This window comes from Bos taurus, chromosome 2, assembly GCF_002263795.3.
Source record: "Bos taurus isolate L1 Dominette 01449 registration number 42190680 breed Hereford chromosome 2, ARS-UCD2.0, whole genome shotgun sequence".
NCBI lineage: Eukaryota > Metazoa > Chordata > Mammalia > Artiodactyla > Bovidae > Bos > Bos taurus.
Window position 1 is genome coordinate 6058390 of NC_037329.1, and position 19716 is coordinate 6078105.

General features: G+C 41.5%; 1 protein-coding gene across 7 annotated transcripts in view; it reads left to right on the plus strand.

The window, feature by feature from the left end:
* The window catches only part of HIBCH (3-hydroxyisobutyryl-CoA hydrolase), a 155475-nt gene that overhangs the window by 77519 nt on the left and 58240 nt on the right, over positions 1-19716 (plus strand). For 5 of the 7 annotated variants that reach the window (XR_003030586.2, XM_059877750.1, XM_024979729.2 and 2 more), the window contains 4 exons: positions 6837-6982; positions 12595-12681; positions 17409-17467; positions 18174-18255. Coding sequence is in view for 6 of the 7 variants with exons in the window: in XM_059877750.1 (XP_059733733.1) it covers positions 6837-6982; positions 12595-12681; positions 17409-17467; positions 18174-18255 (374 nt within the window). In the remaining variant the exon portion in view is untranslated. The remainder of the gene's footprint in view (positions 1-6836; positions 6983-12594; positions 12682-17408; positions 17468-18173; positions 18256-19716) is intronic. The other 2 variants (XM_024979735.2, XM_024979740.2) reach the window with 1 other exon arrangement.

Here is a 19716-nt window from a genome sequence, read left to right on the forward strand (position 1 = left end):
TCTCTGGTACTCTGTTCTGGGAATTCTTTCTCCCTGAATTTTTAGCTTAATTCCCCTCAAATCTAGGACTGTTTTGGGCCTGGACAGTATCTCCAGGCATTAAGATGGAGCTTTTGTAGGGCTTGTTGTTTAGTCTCTTCATTGTGTCTGACTCTCTGAGACCCCATGGACTATAGCCCACCAGGCTCCTCTGTCCATGGGATTTCCCAGGCAGGAATACTGGAATGGGTTACCATTTCCTTCTCTAGGAGATCTTCCAGACCCAGGGATCAAACCCGTGTCTCCTGCATTAACAGGTGGGTTCTTTACTACTGAGCTACCAAGGAAGCTTTTAAGTAGGGTTTACCTCACTTGTTTTCAGATATTCAGACATCACTTTCCTTTACTGCTTGGTGGTCCAGTATGTTGAAAACTTATTTCATATACTGCAGTTGTTTTTCTATACTTATTTCAGGTGAAGAGTAAATTCTGTCCTTCTTACTCCATCTTACTCAAAGTGTAATTCTCCTGGATGGCTATTTTTAGCTTCATTTCAGTTCAGTACAGTCACTAATTCTGTCTGACCCTTTGCAGCATGCCATAGACTGCAGCACGCCAGGCTTCTCTGTCCATCACCAACTCCTGGAGCTTACTCAAACTCATGTCCATAGAGTCGGTGATGCCATCCAACCATGTCATCTTCTGTCGTCCCCTTCTCCTCCTGCCCTCAATCTTTCCCAGCATCAGGGTCTTTTCAAATGAGTCAGTTCTTCACCTCAGATGGCCAAAGTATTGGAGTTTCATCTTCAACATCAGTCCTTCCAATGAATATTCAGGACTGATTTCCTTTAGGATGGACTGGTTGGATCTCCTTGCAATCCAAGTTATTCTCGAGTCTTCTCCAACACCACAGTTCAAAAGCATCAATTTTTCGGCACTCAGCATTCTTTATAGCCCAACTCTCACATCCATACATGACTACCATAGCTATGGAAAAACCATAGCTTTGACTAGACAGACCTTTGTTGGCAAAGTAATGTCTCTGCTTTTTAATATGTTGTCTAGGTTGGTCATAACATATCTTCCAAGGAGCAAGAGTCTTTTATTTTCATGGCTGCAGTCACCATCTGCAGTAATTTTAGAGCCCAAGAAAATAAAGTCTCTCACTGCTTCCATTATTTCCCATCTCTTTGCCACAAAGTGATGGGACTGGATGCCATGATCTTAGTTTTCTGAATGTTGAGTTTTAAGCCAGGTTTTTCCCTCTCCTCTTTCACTTTCATCAAGAGGCTTTTTAGTTCTTCTTGACTTTGTACCATAAGGGTGGTGTTATCTGCATATCTGAGGTTATTGATATTTCTCCTGGCAATCTTGATTCCAGCTTGTGTTTCCTATAGCCCAGCATTTCTCATGATGTACTCTTTGTATAAGTTAAATAAGCAGGATCACAACATACAGCCTTGACATACTCCTTTTCCTGTTTGGAACCAGTCTGTTGTTCCATGTCCAGTTCTAACTGTTGCTTCCTGACCTGCATACAGATTTCTCAGGAGGCAGGTCAGGTGGTCTGGTATTTCCATCTCTTTCAGAAATTTCCAGTTTCTTGTGATCTGCAGTCAAAGGCTTTGGCATAGTCAATAAAGCAGAAGTAGATGTTTTTCTGGAATTCTCTTGCTTTTTTGATGATCCAACGAGTGTTGGCAATTTGATCTCTGGTTCCCTTGCTTTTTCTAAATCCAGCTTGAACATCTGGAAGTTTACAGTTCATGTACTGTTGAAACTTGGCTTGGAGAATTTTGAGCATTACTTTGCTAGTGTGTGCTGCTGCTGCTGCTGCTAAGTTGCTTCAGTCGTATCCGACTCTGTGCGACCCCATATACGGCAGCCCACCAGGCTCCCCTGTCCCTGGGATTTTCAAGGCAAGAACACTGGAGTGGGTTGCGAGTGCAATTGTGTGGTAATTTGAGCATTTTTTGGCATTGCCTTTCTTTGGGATTGGAATGAAAACAGACCTTTTCCAGTCCTGTGGCCACTGCTGAGTTTTCCAAATTTGCTGGCATATTGAGTGCAGCACTTTCACTGCATCATCTTTTAGGATTTGAAGTAGCTCATTTGGAATTCCATCACCTCCACTAGCTTTGTTCATAGTGATGCTTTCTAAGGCCCACTTGACTTCACATTCCAAGATGTCTGGCTTTAGGTGAGTGATCCTGGTTATCTGGGTCGTGAAGATCTTTTTTGTATAGTTCTTCTGTATATTCTTGGTACCTCTTCTATTCTGCTTCTGTTAGGTCCATAACCACTTCTGTCCTTTATTGTGCCCATCTTTGCATGAAATGTTCCCTTGGTATCTGTAATTTTCTTGAAGAAATCTCTAGTCTTTCCATTGTATTGTTTTCCTCTATTTCTTTGCACTGATCACTGAGGAAGGCTTTCTTATCTCTCCTTGCTATTCTTTGAAACTTTGCCTTCAGATGGATATATCTTTCCTTTTCTTCTTTACCTTTTGCATCTTTTCTTTTCTCAGCCCTTTGTAAGCCCTCCTCAGACAACCATTTTACCTTTTTGCATTTCTTTTTCTTAGGAATGATCTTGATCACTGCCTCCTGTACAGGGTCACAAACCTCCATCCATAGTTCTTCAGACACTCTGTCTATCAGATCTAATCCCTTGAATCTATTTGTTACTTCCACTGTATAATCATAAAGGATTTGTTTTAGGTCATAACCAAATGGTCTATTTTAGCTTAGATGATTAAAGAAGTTGTCCACGGAGATGTCTTTAAGCTGAGATTTGAATGACAGGAAGCAAGCAGCTATATTAATATCTTTTATAAGAGAACACTTTGCATTAAGAAAAGTTAGTCTAAAGCAAGAATGAAGCCTTACTTTATTTGTTCAAGGAACCAAATAGTGTCTGCTGTCTGAATCGGGGGCAGAGTGATACACTGTGGTCTTCCAGAGCTACACAGGCAACTCAGGTGAAGAGTTTGGATTTAAACGTAAATGTTATGGGAAACTGTGGGAGAGTTTAAAGCAGAGAGTGACGTGGTCTGGTATACATTCTGATACCACTCTGACTGCTTTAAGGAAAATGGATTGTATGTGTGCAAGAGTAATGGCAGAGAGGCTTGTTAGAAGGTTATTACATTAATCTAGAGCTCTGTTATCTAATTCTGTAGCCACTAATCACATATGACTGTTTAATTTAAATAAATTCAGTTCCTCAGTTGCACCAGCCATATTTCAAGTGTTTAATAGCCATATCTAGTGGCAGCATAGATTACAGAACATTTTTACCATCAGAGAAAATTCTATTGAACAGCACAAGTCTAGAGAGAGAGAATTTTAGGCTTGGAGTGATAAGAAGCACTAAAGTTGGAATAGAGAGGATATATTTGGAAAATGTTTGGAGTTAACTTGTGATGTAGTGAATCAGGAATAACTTCAAGGTATTTAGCTAGTGCTGCTAGATGGCTATAAGGCCACTAGAGAAGGAGCAGTGTGGTTGGAGGAATGTGACTCAAGGCTTGTGTTTGCCATGTTATATCTGGGATGTTTATTATCTGTGTGGTTAAATGCAGATATGAGAGTTCATATCCAGGAGAAAAAACCATAACTAGATAGATAGATTTGGGTCTTTATTGAGCTGCCAAAGCAAAATACCAAGACTGGGTAGCTTAAACAACATTTATTTCTCCCACTTATTCCTCCCGCTGGAAGCAGGAAGTCCTATATCAAAGTATTGGCAGATTTGGTTTCACCCAAGGCCTCTCTCCTAAACTTGTAGAGAGCTGTCTCTCTCTGTGTCCTCACATGGCCCTTTGTCTTGGAGTCTTTCCTCTTCTTATAAAGACACCAGTCCTGTTAGATAAGGCCTCACCCTTAAAACCTCATTTAATCCTCAGTTCAGTTCAGTTGCTCAGTCGTGTCCGACTCTTTGCGACCCCATGAATTGCAGCACGCCAGGCCTCCCTGTCCATCACTAACTCCCGGAGTTCACTCAGACTCACGTTCATTGAGCTGGTGATGCCATCCAGCCATCTCATCCTCTGTCGTCCCCTTCTCCTCCTGCCCCCAATCCCTCCCAGCATCACAGTCTTTTCCAATGAGTCAACTCTTCGCATGAGGTGGCCAAAGGACTGGAGTTTCAGCTTCAGCATCATTCCCTCCAAAGAAATCCCAGGGCTGATCTCCTTTAGAATGGACTGGTTGGATCTCCTTGCAGTCCAAGGGACTCTCAAGAGTCTTCTCCAACACCACCGTTCAAAAGCATCAATTCTTCGGCACTCAGCTTTCTTCACAGTCCAACTCTCACATCCATACATGACCACAGGAAAAACCATAGCCTTGACTAGATGGACCTTTGTCGGCAAAGTAATGTCTCTGCTTTTGAATATGCTATCTAGGTTGGTCATAACTTTCCTTCCAAGGAGTAAGTGTCTTTTAATTTCATGGCTGCAATCACTATCTGCAGTGATTTTGGAGCCCCCAAAAATGAAGTCTGCCACTGTTTCCGCTGTTTCCCCATCTATTTCCCATGAAGTAATGGGACCAGATGCCATGATTTTCGTTTTTTGAATGTTGAGCTTTAAGCCAACTCTTTCACTCTCCACTTTCACTTTCATCAAGAGGCTTTTTAGTTCCTCTGCACTTTCTGCCATAAGGGTAGTGTCATCGGCATATTTGAGGTTATTGATATTTCTCCCGGCAATCTTGATTCCAGCTTGTGCTTCCTATAGCCCAGTGTTTCTCATGATGTACTCTTCACATAAGGTAAATAAACAGGGTGACAATATACAGCCTTGACGAACTCCTTTTCCTATTTGGAACCAGTCTGTTGTTTCATGTCCAGTTCTAACAGTTGCTTCCTGACTTGCATACAGGTTTCTCAAGAGGCAGGTCAGGTGGTCTGGTATTCCCATCTCTTTCAGAATTTTCCACAGTTTCTTGTGATCCACACAGTCAAAGGCTTTGGCATAGTCAATAAAGCAGAAGTAGATGTTTTTCTGGAACTCTCTTGCTTTTTTGATGATCCAGCAGATGTTGGCAATTTGATCTCTGGTTCCTCTGCCTTTTCTAAAACCAGCTTGAACATCTGGAAGTTCACGGTTCACGTATTGCTGAAGCCTGGCTTGGAGAGTTTTAAGCATTACTTTACTAGCGTGTGAGATGAGTGCAATTGTGCGGTAGTTTGAGCATTCTTTAATCTTAGTTACCTCTTTAGAGTCCCCTTCTCCATATTGTCACATTGTGGTGCTAGGACGTCAGCTTAAGATTATGGGACACAGTTTGGGATACAATTCAGTCCATCACATCAATGTTGTCTAAAGCTGTCAGAGCTAAGGAAACATTTGTAGTGGGGAGCGGATAGTCTAAGATGAGGCCGAGGTACAGCAGCATGTGCAGGCCCAAGGGAAGGAAAGCCAGCAGAGGCACTAGAAGGAAGCAGCCACTGAGGCAAGGGGTGGGGAGTACGTGGGCTCTGGACCAGATGAAAGTGCTTCAGGATAGAGGTGTTTTTGCTTGGACAGAGTGCTCCTGAAGTTTGGGGGTAAGTAGGAATGAACACTGAGGAACAGAAAGATGACCAAAGTGCCTGGGGGTTAGTGAGTGAGTGGTAAGAGATGTAACTGAGAAAGTGATAAGGGGTGTTGAAGACTGATAAAGGTGTTAGTTTTAATCTAAAATAAATGGGCAGTCATGGAAGACTTTTAAGCAATAGAATACAAGACTCATCAAAATTTGTGTTATTAAGATAATTTAAAAAATTCAATCAGACAAGAGCATTAAAAAAAGATTTGTGTTATTAAAAAGATCACTGGCTGTTGTGCAGAGAACTGTCTAGAGGAGGAAACAACAGATCATAGTTGTTGGTGGAGGGTTGAGGGGGTGGTACAGGGGGAGATCTGTGTCTGGGTAGTTGTACCCTTTATTGGGGTGGGTGATACTGGATGACGGTGTTGGTGGGGGTAGGCAGGGGTTATGAATTCAACTTTAGACCTATGTTGTTTGAGATGTTAAGAGATATTTCTATTTACAGTAACATGCCACTGATTCTTTCAAGTCTAGGAACTTTTTGGCAAGTGGACCTGAAAGGAATTTGAATGCTTGTATTTTTATCTCAACTTAACTAATTGAAGCGATTTTGAAATAGCTTTTAAACCTAGAGAGTCAAACTTGTTTAGGAAGCTCTTAAACACCAAAAAGTAGTACATTGACAAATATTTGCATATCTGCTCTTTTTAGTTGTTGCCAGTAGAGAGAATAAGGGAATTTTTAAAATACTCATGGTTAAGAAAAGAATAGGTGCAATTTCTGTTGATTAGGTATAAACTTGTTCATTTATTAGAACTAATGGTTATCACATCACTTTAAGTATCTTGAATATTAGATATTTGACTGTTTAGAAATTGATTTAATGGTAATAATAATTTATCACATAATAGCCACAGATTACATTTTTTTCTGTGCTAAATCATTTGGACAGGAAATATTTGTTTTCAGTGTTTACCTATATTGGAGATTCTTAAAAAGTAGTAGTTGAGATAAGAAATTTAGGTAATAGTTATCAAGTACTTACATGTAAATACTGTGTCATCAAACCCTTTATTGTCTTCTATAGAAATGAAACATGAAAATTTTGAAAGATATCCCAATTAAGTTAGCACAATTTATAGCAAGTCTTTTGTGATATTGGTTGTGTTGTATGTGTTACGTTATAGTACCATGGTATAGTAATAATATTTTTAAATATAGATTCAGACTCCAGAGAAGAATGGCTCTTTGATATAAAGTAAGAGAGCTGCAGTTATCTCTTTCATTTGAATCATTATCTCTTCTTGTTTTTAATTACAGGGCTATTCCCTGATGTGGGTGGAGGTTATTTCTTGCCACGACTTCAAGGAAAACTTGGGTACTTCCTTGCATTAACAGGATTCAGGCTGAAAGGAAGAGATGTGTACACAGCAGGAATTGCTACACACTTCGTAGATTTTGAAAAGGTATTTACTTGGATGGCTGCACTTTGTGTTGTCGGAATAACTCATATTCCATGGGGTATAAGTGTTTGGGATAACAGGCTTTTGGCAAATGTGGGTCTGAATCCTGCATCTGCCCTTAAAGCTGTGTGACCTTGGGGAACGTGCTTAAGCTCTTCAATCCTCAGTTTTCTCATATGCAAAATAGAGATAATTATATCTAGATCCAGGGCTGTTTTGCCTGGTACCTCCAGTGAGTATCTTTTAATGAATAATTATAGTCTGTGTGAAAAAAAAAAGTAATATTTTAAGAAAGTCTAATATATAAAATCTGAATTTATAGAAGAAGAAGGCTAAATGCTGAAGAATTGATGCTTTTGAACTGTGATACTGGAGAAGACTCTTGAGAGTTCCTTGGATAACAAGGAGATCAAACAAGGCAGTCCTAAAGGAAATCAACCCTGAATATTCATTGGAAGGATTGATGCTAAAGCTGAAGCTCCAATACTTTGGCCACCTGATATGAAGAGCCAACTCATTGGAAAAGATCCTGATGCTGGGAAAGATTGAGGGCAGGAGGAAAAGGATTTCTGATCTTGAGGGCAGGATGTTAGGGGATAGGGGAGGGAATGTTATTAAAATGTATGAAAGTATACAAAGTTGAAGGTTGTCCCTGTAACACTGACATGAGGGCCTTTCATCACATTTGCCTGAATTTTCAGATCTTTACGGGCATCTTCAGTCACATTGAGTAGGTGGCTGTCGCATTCTTCCCTGAGCTATAACAGGGAGCAAACAGGGGCACTCTGTTACCTACTCTGGAGGGACACTCTTGACTATAGTGGCATTTGGTTAAGGCTGGTGGGGGCAACTGATCCACAACCCTTCCTTTTTTTGTCAGTCTGCCCAGTAATCTCTGCAGTGCATAGGCTACCATTTACGGGGCCTGAAACAGTTAATAGAAATGAGTAGTACCCATTGAGAATGGAGCTAGAGGTAAAAGAGAGAAAAAACCACCTGTATCATCTGACAGAGTAAAGTATGATAAGTCTACAAACAGAATACAAAGAAAGGATTCAATGGACTGAAAGGAGGAAGAGCTTACTTACAAAAAAGGATTGAGAAGATGCAAGAAAGGTTTAACAAGGACCTAGAAGAAATAAAAAAGAGTCAATATATAATGAATAATGCAATAAACGAGATCAGAAACATTCTGGAGGCAACAAATAGTAGAATAACAGAGGCAGACAATAGGATTAGTGAATTAGAAGATAGAATGGTAGAAATAAAGGAATCAGAGAGGAAAAAAGAAAAATGAATTAAAAGAAATGAGGACAATCTCAGAGACCTCCAGGACAATATTAAACGCTCCAACATTCGAATCATAGGAGTCCCAGAAGAAGAAGACAAAAAAAAAAAGACCGCAAGAAAATACTTGAGGAGATAATAGTTCAAAACTTCCCTAAAATGGGGAAGGAAATAATCACTCAAGTCCAAGAAACCCAGAGAGTCCCAAACAGGATAAACCCAAAGCGAAACGCTCCAAGACACATATTAATCAAATTAACAAAGATCAAACACAAAGAACAAATATTAAAAGCAGCAAGGGAAAAACAACAAATAACACACAAGGGAATTCCCATAAGGATAACAGCTGATCTTTCAATAGAAACTCTTCAAGCCAGGAGGGAATGGCAAGACATACTTAAAGTGATGAAAGAAAATAACCTACAGCCCAGATTATTGTACCCAGCAAGGATCTCATTCAAATATGAAGGAGAAATCAAAAGCTTTATAAAAAAGGACTGAAAGTTTTCTCCTATAGGTTGCAGTTCAACTTGAATCTTAACAGGTCAACTGGGCCTTAAGACAGGAGAAGGTTTTCTGGATAGAGGAAGCTGTAGTGAGCAAGCCTGTAGGGTAGAAAAGCATTAGCTTTGTTTTAGAAACCTTGGAATATGGAATGAAGCAGGGTAAAGACTAATAGAGTTTTGCCAAGAAAATGCACTGGTGATAACAAACACTCTCTTCCAACAACACAAGAGAAGACTCTATACATGGACATCATCAGATGGTCAACACAGAAATCAGATTGATTATATTCTTTGCAGCCAAAGATGGAGAAGCTCTATACAGTCAGCAAAAACAAGACCAGGAGCTGACTGTGGCTCAGATCATGAACTCCTTATTGCCAAATTCAGACTTAAATTGAAGAAAGTAGGGAAAACCACTAGACCATTCAGGTATGACCTAAATCAAATCCCTTATGATTATACAATGGAAGTGAGAAATAGATTTAAGGGCCTGGATCTGATAGATAGAGGGCCTGATGAACTATGGAATGAGGTTCGTGACATTGTACAGGAGACAGGGATCAAGACCATCCCCATGGAAAAGAAATGCAAAAAAGCAAAGTGGCTGTCTGGGAAGGCCTTGCAAATAGCTGTGAAAAGAAGAGAAGCAAAAAGCAAAGGAGAAAAGGAAAGATATAAACATCTGAATGCAGAGTTCCAAAGAATAGCAAGAAGAGATAAGAAAGCCTTCTTCAGTGATCAATGCAAAGAAATAGAGGAAAACAACAGAATGGGAAAGACTAGAGATCTCTTCAAGAAAATCAGAGATACCAAAGGAACATTTCATGCAAAGATGGGCTCGATAAAGGACAGAAATGGTATGGACCTAACAGAAGCAGAAGATATTAAGAAGAGATGGCAAGAATACACAGAAGAACTGTACAAAGAAGATCTTCACGACCCAGATAATCACAATGGTGTGATCACTGACCTAGAGCCAGACATCCTGGAATGTGAAGTCAAGTGGGCCTTAGAAAGCATCACTACGAACAAAGCAAGTGGAGGTGATGGAATTCCAGTGGAGCTCTTTCAAATCCTGAAAGATGATGCTGTGAAAGTGCTGCACTCAATATGCCAGCAAATTTGGAAAATTCAGCAGTGGCCACAGGACTGGACAAGGTCAGTTTTCATTCCAATCCCAAAGAAAGGCAATGCCAAAGAATGCTCAAACTACCACACGATTGCACTCATCTCACACGCTAGTAAAGTAATGCTCAAAATTCTCCAAGCCAGGCTTCAGCAATATGTGAACTGTGAACTTCCTGATGTTCAAGCTGGTGTTAGAAAAGGCAGAGGAACCAGAGATCAAATTGCCAACATCCACTGGATCATGGAAAAAGCAAGAGAGTTCCAGAAAAACATCTATTTCTGCTTTATTGACTATGCCAAAGCCTTTGACTGTGTGGATCACAGTAAGCTGTGGAAAATTCTGAAAGAGATGGGAATACCAGACCACCTGACCTGCCTCTTGAGAAACCTGTATGCAGGTCAGGAAGCAACAGTTAGAACTGGACATGAAACAACAGACTGGTTCCAAATAGGAAAAGGAGTTCGTCAAGGCTGTATATTGTCACCCTGCTTATTTAACTTATATGCAGAGTACATCAAGAGAAACGCTGGACTGGAAGAAACACAAGCTGGAATCAAGATTGCCGGGAGAAATATCAATAACCTCAGATATGCAGATGACACCACCCTTATGGCAGAAAGTGAAGAGGAACTAAAGAGCCTCTTGATGAAAGTGAAAGTGGAGAGTGAAAAAGTTGGCTTAAAGCTTAACATTCAGAAAATGAAGATCATGGCATCCGGTCCCATCGCTTCATGGGAAATAGATGGGGAAACAGTGGAAACAATGTCAGACTTCATTTTGGGGGGCTCCAAAATCACTGCAGATGGTGACTGCAGCCATGAAATTAAAAGACGCTTACTCCTTGGAAGGAAAGTTATGACCAACCTAGATAGCATATTCAAAAGCAGAGACATTACTTTGTCAACAAAGGTTCGTCTAGTCAAGGCTATGGTTTTTCCTGTGGTCATGTATGGATGTGAGAGTTGGACTGTGAAGAAGGCTGAGCGCCGAAGAATTGATGCTTTTGAACTGTAGTGTTGGAGAAGACACTTGAGAGTCCCTTGGACTGCAAGGAGATCCAACCAGTCCATTCTGAAGGAGATCAGCCCTGGGATTTCTTTGGAAGGAATGATGCTGAAGCTGAAACTCCAGTCCTTTGGCCACCTCATGCGAAGAGTTGACTCATTGGAAAAGACTGTGATGCTGGGAGGGATTGGGGGCAGGAGGAGAAGGGGACGACAGAGGATGAGATGGCTGGATGGCATCACTGACTCGATGGACGTGAGTCTCAGTAACTCCGGGAGTTGGTGATGGACAGGGAGCCCTGGGGTGATGCGATTCATGGGGTCGCAAAGAGTCAGACACGACTGAGCGACTGATCTGATCTGATCTGATCTGAAAAAGTCCATTTGGCTGAGCTTAGGAATAGGTATGTGAGGGATATAGATGGAGAGCTGTTGGAAGATAGAGGGAACAAAAGTACCCACCAAACTGGGACAGTATCTTGAGACCAAAAAAATGAGGCAGGTGTCTCCATATAATCACTGGATCAGTTTATATAGGGTAATGTATTCTCAGGGTGGGATTGGGCAGACAGTGATCTGGCAGCATTCACAGCTGAGGGGCCACTGGGACAGTTTTATAGTTGACCTCTGGGTATGGGGGTGTGTGCTTGGAACAGGACGTGCATTCCTAAATCAGGATTTATGAATGGTTAACTCATTTCTGGGCTTCCCTGGTGGCTTAGATGTTAAAGAATCTGCCTGCCATGCAGGAGACACAGGTCCTATCCTTGGGTTGGAAAGATCCCTTGGAGAAGGAAACATCTGCCCACTCTAGTATTCTTGCTGGGAAATTCCATGGTGGGCTTCCCGGATGGTGCTGCTGGTAAAGCACCTGCTTGCCATTGAAGGGGATGTAAGACGTGGGTTCCATCCCTGGGTTGGGAAGATCCCTTGGAAGGCATGGCAGCCCACTGCAGTATTCTTGCCTGGAGAATTCCATGGACAGAGGAACCTGGAAGACTACAGTCCATCGGGTCACAAAGAGTCAGACACGACTGGAGCAACTTAGCACACACACAGGAATTCCATGGCATCTCTTGGGCACTGGGGATATGTTAGCCAGAGTCTTTATCATCGTCTGGGGACTTAACAGAGCATGGAGACCACCTGGCCTCAATGATTATTAAATGAGGTCTGTTAACCACAGAGCACTTGATAGAGAAGGGTTACTGCATAGCACAGTCTTGGTAGGGTCAGTGGAAGAGCAGAAGAACCTGTGTGGGCACAAGATGGCATCAGTTATGTTAACAGCTGTCCAAGAGTTAAGTGTGGCTATATTATAGAGCTGTGCATTGACTACAGTAACTGTTAGTCACAAGTGGCAGTTTTTAATTAAAATTGGTTAAAGTAAAATTTATAGTTCAGATCGTTGGTTTGCAGTAGCAGTGCTCAATAGCCAGAGGGAAACAAAGATGAATGTCTCTATTTCTCCTCTTCAGTTTTGTTCATCTTTATCCATTCCTTGCAAGGCAGCATTTGCTTTGTGGGAATGTGTGTGCATGCAACTTCAATGAAAATTGCCTTCATTGACTCAGTGGAAAAGCGAGTGTCATAATTTTAAGACAAGGATTTTTATTAAAGAATAAGATTTCTTAAAAAAAATGGTGTTTCTATGGGTTTTTAAATGTTTTCCTTTTTTTCCACCTGTAGTTGGGCATGCTAGAAGAAGATTTGTTAGCCCTGAAATCTCCTTCAAAAGAAAATATTGCAGATGTCTTAGAAACTTACCATGCAAAGGTAATCTTAACAGTATTCTAACCTCAGATTTTAATTCATGGGAAAGGGGAAGTGACTGAAAAATTAGAAGTTGATGAATATTATAGTTTGTGAATATAAATAAACACATTGGGATTTATTTACTGTAAAACCTGATGGGAGTGTCAGTGTTTCACAGTTGTTAGGATGGCCATCTGAGAAGATGACTTCTTTACCTGCAGCTACATGGCTTGTTTTCTCGTTGCTGGTGAATTTCGGGGCATAGCCTCGTGACTGGCCCTTGCAAGGAAGGGCTTTTTACAACATACTGTGACTTTTCTATAATGTAGGTTCAATGTAGATACTACTTGTGGAGCTGCTAAAGTGAAACTCTGGTATCCGTCTGAATATAATAATGCAGTACATTGCAGTGTTTTCTTTTAATTGCTTATGTAGTCTACCTTAAGTTTTCTTTTGAGTGCTCAGAATCTATAAACGTGCTACATGACTTCTAGTTAAAAATGATATCAAAAGATTGAATATATGCTCTCTCCTGAACCCCACTAAAATTATAATAAAGGAATAGAAAAGGCAGGAATCCACAAAGAGAAGGAGAACAGAAGAGGAGACAGTGGCAGGTATGAGATGTCACTATTCTGGAAGCTTGAAAGTGGAAGGATGAGGGCAGCTACTTATCCTTCAATGCGGGAAGCCAATAAGCAAACCAGTTCTTGCTGTAGACTCTTTGTAGGTATCAGGGCCTCTGACAGGGCCTCGCTGGCTAAGGGCAGGGTAGATGAGGTATTCTACTGAAAAGATGAAGAACATATTAAATGGGAAGAATGCTGGCCTTTTTTTCCTGGTTGGCTCCTAGAATTCTTACATACCATCTATCTTAGTTTGGGCAGCCATAACAAAATTGCTGTAGACCTGTGGCTTAAACAACAGAAGTTTCTCAGGGTTTTGGGGGTTGGCAAGTCCATGATCAAGGTGCCAGCTGATCAGGTTCCTGGTGAGGGCCCTCTTCCTGTTCTGCAGATGAACGCCTTCCTGCTGTATCCTCACACAGCAGAGAGAAAGTGAGCTCTCTGAGGGCTCTGTGTATAAGGGCACTAATCCCATCCCGAGGGCTCCATCCTCTTGACTTAGATACCTCCCATAGGCCTCACCCCCCAAATACCATCACATTGGAGTTAGGGTTTCAATGTGAATTTAGTGGGGACACAAACATTTAGTCCATAGCACCATCCCACTCCCAAGCATTTCATTAGAAGGAAAAGAAAACGTGTGGCTATTGACATTCGAGGACCCCTCTAATGAAAGAAACATTCAGGCCTTTGTGTGATCATCTCATAATGTATAGATAATTGACACTTCTATAATTGCAATTGACATTACAGAGCTTCTAAATTTTAGTACTTCACACAGAAAAACAAGGATTGTCAGGCATTAAAAACCAGAGATTGGCCAAAAAAGGTACTCGAAGGGAGTAGACAGTGCAAGGAGAAGGAAACTAAACAATTATAGATTTGGCTGTGTTTGTTTTTTTTTTTTTGATCTTCAGATAAGAGGAAAATATTTTATCTGTGAAATAAGAACAGTTGTTACTAAGAGAAATAGTTAAAGAATAAAAAAGATATTTAAAATATGACAGTGAAAGGGAGAAAAAAAACCCACAATCGATTAGACTAAAATTGGTAGATGAGGAAAACTCTAAGAGGATAATAAGATGAAAAATGAAGAGAAAGGAAAATTATTCCAGGAGGTCCAATATCTTAACTGTCAGGAATTTGTTATAGAGGATAGGAAATATTTAGAGAAATAGAAGGCAATGGCACCCCACTCCAGTACTCTTGCCTGGAAAATCCCATGGGCAGAGGAGCCTGGTGGGCTGCAGTCTATGGGGTCGTGAAGAGTCCAGCACGACTGAGCGACTTCACTTTCACTTTTCACTTTCATGCATTGGAGAAGGAAATGGCAACCCACTCCAGTGTACTTGCCTGGAGAATCCCAGGGACGGGGGAACCTGGTGGGCTGCCGTCTGTGGGGTCGCACAGAGTCAGACACGACTGAAGTGACTTAGCAGCAGCAGCAGCACCCTAAAATTACCCAGAACTGAAAAACATGAGTAGAGATTCAGGGCCTTGAACACTTAATGCTGTGAATATGAATGCAAGCATGTGAGGGTTTCATCGGAGTTTGTCAAAGCATTTGACAGTCTCTTATGTTGTCAAGTTGGATAAATGAGGGATGGATCATAGTGTGTGGAGGCTGAAGGGCCTTACCAGAGAGTTCTGATAAGTGTGTAGCTGTTGGTCTGTAAGTAAAGTCATCTTGGCCTTATTCAGTGTTTTGTTTTGTTTTTTGTTTTTTTTTCAGTTATTTGGATAAGAATGTTGATGGCATTTTGATCAGATTGATTTGAAACTAAGAAAATAAGTTAGGTAAACATGTGGGCGGAAAAAAAAATACTTCCAGTTCAGAGTAATATGTTTAATAGTAAAAATATGAAATTTGATCAGTGGGTGGGGAACATCCCGTGTGTTCCCTCTATTCTCTCACCACCGCGTGTTCACGACACGCTGACGCAGATGTGTTTGCTTTCCACATATTAGGCGGTCCTCCACAACACCAGCGGGGCATCTTATGACTCATTGCAGTGCCAATGCTACCCACCTGAGATTACTGTCAGATCACACAACTCACGGGCCCGGACCCACACGATGGGCCGTCCTTCAGACTCCAGTTACAAATCTCAGGTTGTCACCTGTACCTGTCACTGACTGGCAGCAAACTGGGGTGCTCATGATCCCCTCCTCGGCTTTGAGAATTTGCTAGAGTGACTCATAGAATTCAGGGACACACATAACATTTTTTGGTTTATTATAAAGCACACAGTGAAGGGTATGAATGCACAGCTCAGTGGACATATGCATTGGGTGAGATCCAGAAGGGCCCCACGCCCAGGAGCTCTGTCCCCATGAAGCTGGGGTGAACCACTCTCCCTGCGTGTTCATCACCGTGGAAGCTTTCCAGACCCCGTCCTTTGGAGTTTTTCGGAGGCTTCCCTATGTACAGACAGTTGATTAAATCATTGCCCACTAGTGATCAGACTCAATTTCCAGTCCCTTTCCCTTCACTGGCGATGGAGAAGGGGGAGGTGTGGGAGAGAGTGGACAGTGAGCGATGAGACTCAGAGTTCCCTTGGTCGGTTTCCCTGGCACCTGGGGGCTTTCCTCAGGAACATAAACAGAGGTATGATTGAAGAGGGCTTGTGAATAACAGAAGACACCCGTTTCACCTTCATGTCAGGAACGGAGGACAAAAGACCACATATTATAACAAAAGATTCTCCACTTAGGGATTTCCATGGGTTTTGGGAACTGTGAGCCTGGAACAAATGCCCAAATATATGGGTGAAGACCAGATACATGTTTTTTATTTTAAATCACAATGTCACAATAGAGTTAATTGAATTTCAGTCCAGGGTACCAAATTCATAAGTACAGGATGGAAGAAATGTAGCCTACAACAGCACCAGTTTAAAAAAAGTCTTAACTGTTCAGTGGAAACCAGTAGCGTAATAAGACTGCCCCTAAACTAAGCCAGAGTTGTTGCAGGAAGGGGGACCCCTTCCAGGGCCTGAGAGTGGGCTCTTGTCTAACACTCAGAAATGAATTTCTGAGGAGACGCACGTGCTGACAAAGCAAGAGATTTTACTGGCAAGGGGTGCCCGGACAGAGAGCAGTAGGGTAAAGGAACCCAGAACGGCTCTGCCTCGTGGCTTTATGGTATGGGACTAGTTTCTGGGTTGTCTTTGGTCAGACTCTCTGATTCAGAGTCCTTCCTGGTGGTGTGCACATCGCTCAGCCAAGGTGGATGCCAGTGAGCAGGCTTCTGGGGGATGGTAGGACACGTGGCATCTCCTTGTGATCTCTTCTGAACTCTTCTGGTTGGTAGTAACTTACTAGTTCTGTGTTCCTTGCTAGGACCTCCTGTCCTAAAACATCTCACGCACATGGTTACTATGGCGCCTAGGCAGGGTGGGCGGTCCCAGTCAGCGCGCTCCCCCTAACAGTTAGTCCTGTTACATAAAGCGTTGTTTGCAAAACAAGCAAGGTGTGCAGAGCCTTGTTGCACTGCGCTATGATTCAGCCACACCTGCAGCTAAGGCGCTGGACCACACTTGGAGAACAAACTGGGACTTGGACATAGGCAGCTCTGGAGTGTAAGGGACTCAAAACTGCACTGTGCAAGAAGAGCAACTCAGGGGCATTAACTAGAACTATAAACAGGAGAGGGTGGATTTTTGGTCCAGAATTTTTTTTTAATGCTAATTATAGTTTTTCACGCACTCCTGAGTTCCTTTCTGAGGTAGTGTTTTTTCCCCTGGCGGTCAATGCTGTGGGGATATCAGAGATGTGGTAGGAATTTCTGTATCAGAAATTGGGGCAGGATGACTTCTCAGGTCCCTTGCAGTCCTTAAATTCACTGACACACTTTGATGATGACATCATCGTGTATAATGCCTACAAATAAAAATACAAGAACATTATTTTTGCTGTTGATACTTTTATCAAGTATTAGTCCAGAATAATACCTAGTCTGACTTTTGAACATACGGTGGTAGTTATTTATGAGACTGGATGTAATTTTGACCGAAAGTTATAATTTCCCTCAAAATATATCATTAAATATGGTGAAAATTTTAAAGGTTTTACAAAGATTTGTATTACTTCAAATTAATTAAAGGTTTTCTTTTCAAACAGTCAAAGACTGATCAAGACAAGCCTTTTATACTCGAGGAACACATGGACAAAATAAACAGGTACTTAGAGATCTCAATTATATCTGTTCCTTTGGAAAGACTATATTAAATTGAATTTACTGACACTGTAATTGTGCTGTTTGACAATGCACCGAATTCTGAGATCAGGTAACATAGTGTTTTTATTTTCACTTACCTTTGAAAGTGGCTTTGTGCCCACTCTTTCAGGGGGAAATAAATTCATTATATTTAAGTAATCTATCACGTTGTTTCATTTTATCACAAAACATCTTTCTTTTTCTTTAATGGGGAAGAGAGGCTAGAAAATAACAACTTATCTTTTATCTTCGTGAAGTCATCTTTTCTGAAGGTCTTATCAAGCTGTTCAGCAAAAAGTTTTGTGCAGTGTTTGAGAGACTGACTGACTGAAACGTAAGACGAGGAAAACACCACTGGAATAGAAGGCAACTATCTTTATGCTTTAGAAGCATGAGTTTTTTTAATAGTTCAGACATCATTTATGTGTATATAACAGATTCAAGAAAGCAGAAGAGAAAATTTAGGCTATATTCATATTAGTGAAGGTAGATTGCAAACACATACCCAGAGAGGCAGTATTTTATTTCATCATCCTGTGGTATAGGTTGGAAATTTTTTCATTTTTGAAATAAGGTTTAAGGGAAATCTATGTTTAGATTCGTTGCTATCATGGAAAGAAGAAATCGCTTGCATATTGTTGAAGTCATATGTTTCCTTTTTTTAATAGTTGGTTCTCAACTAATACTGTGGAACAGATTGTTGACAATTTACAGCAAGACGGCTCGTCTTTTGCCCTGGAGCAGCTGAAGGTAATAGACTGTCTCTGCCTGGAGTGTGGTGAACTCGTGACAGAGCAGCCTCTGGGGGTGTCAGAGCTCTGTGCTGGGGGCGTGGCCCACTGCACAGCATTCTTTCTGAGCTCCATTGAGCATCAGAGAGTAGTTCCACAGAGCCTTTACCTAAACTCAGATGCCCTGTCTACCCACTGGATAGTGACAGCAAAGCTAAGCTGTTTTTAGGTTCTTTGAATGGAACAGAGAAGGACTTCATAAGCATGCTTCATCTCCAGTAGTCCTTTTTGTCTTGAGGGAGAAATGTTCAGGGACATTTTTATTAGAAGGGCTAGATTGATGGACAACAGTCACCTTATAATTTATTGCAGTTGTGACATTAAAATGTAAGTTCTGTTAAACTTGCAGCGCGTCAGGATATGGTCTTTTCTTTTTCTTTTCTTTTGTTTTTTAACTTTACAATATTGTATTGGGGAGGATATGGTCTTTTTAGCAGGAAGTTTAATAAGAAAGTGATCCCTTTTAAACCAGCAAGAGGCTCCATCTTCAGCCATAGCTGAGCTCTAAGTGGTGTTCCCCAGTGTTAGTACGCTTTGGTCTTTCTTCAACATGACTCACCTCATGACAGCATGTTTCTGTGTAAATGAGTGCACATTGGATACTGACATTTGTGGAACCGTCATGTGACTGTTAAACTTGGTTTATTTTAGACTTCCAGACAAAGGAAAGAAAAAGTATGTTTCCTTACCCTGAAAAGAAATGGTGGTTTCTCATTATCTGATAGTATTTTTCAATATATAGGTATAGCATTTCAGTTGTCAGATAACGTATTGACAAAAATTTAAGTTAAGTCTTACCTGTAAAGATGAAAACATTGCCTCATTCTTGAGGGAATGTTAATTTGTCACTTAGGATCTTATTTATTATGGGGATTTTATTAACTTTCAAAGTGAAGTTGCTCAGTCGTGTGAGACTCTTTGTGACCCCATGGACTGTAGCCCAGCAGGCTCCTCCATCCATGGAATTTTCCAGGCCAGAGTACTGGAGTGGGTAGCCTTTCCCTTCTCCAGGGGATCTTCCCAACCCAGGGGTTGAACCCAGGTCTCCCACATTACAGGTGGATTCTTTATCAGCTGAACCACAAGGGAAGCCCAAAACAGCCATGCTAAGTCACTTCAGTTGTGTCCGACTCTGTGCGGCCCCACAGACGGCAGCCCACCAGGCTCCCCCGTCCCTGGGGTTCTCCAGGCAAGAACACTGGAGTGGGTTGCCATTTCCTTCTCCAATGCATGAAAGTGAAAAGTGAAAGTGAAGTCGCTCAGTCATGTCCGACTCTTTGCGACCCCATGGACTGCAGCCTACCAGGCTCCTCCATCCATGGGATTTTCCAGGCAAGAGTACTGGAGTGGGGTGCCATTGCCTTCTCCCCAATTCACAAAAGTAATGTTACCATTAACAACTCTCAGGAATGTTTGCATA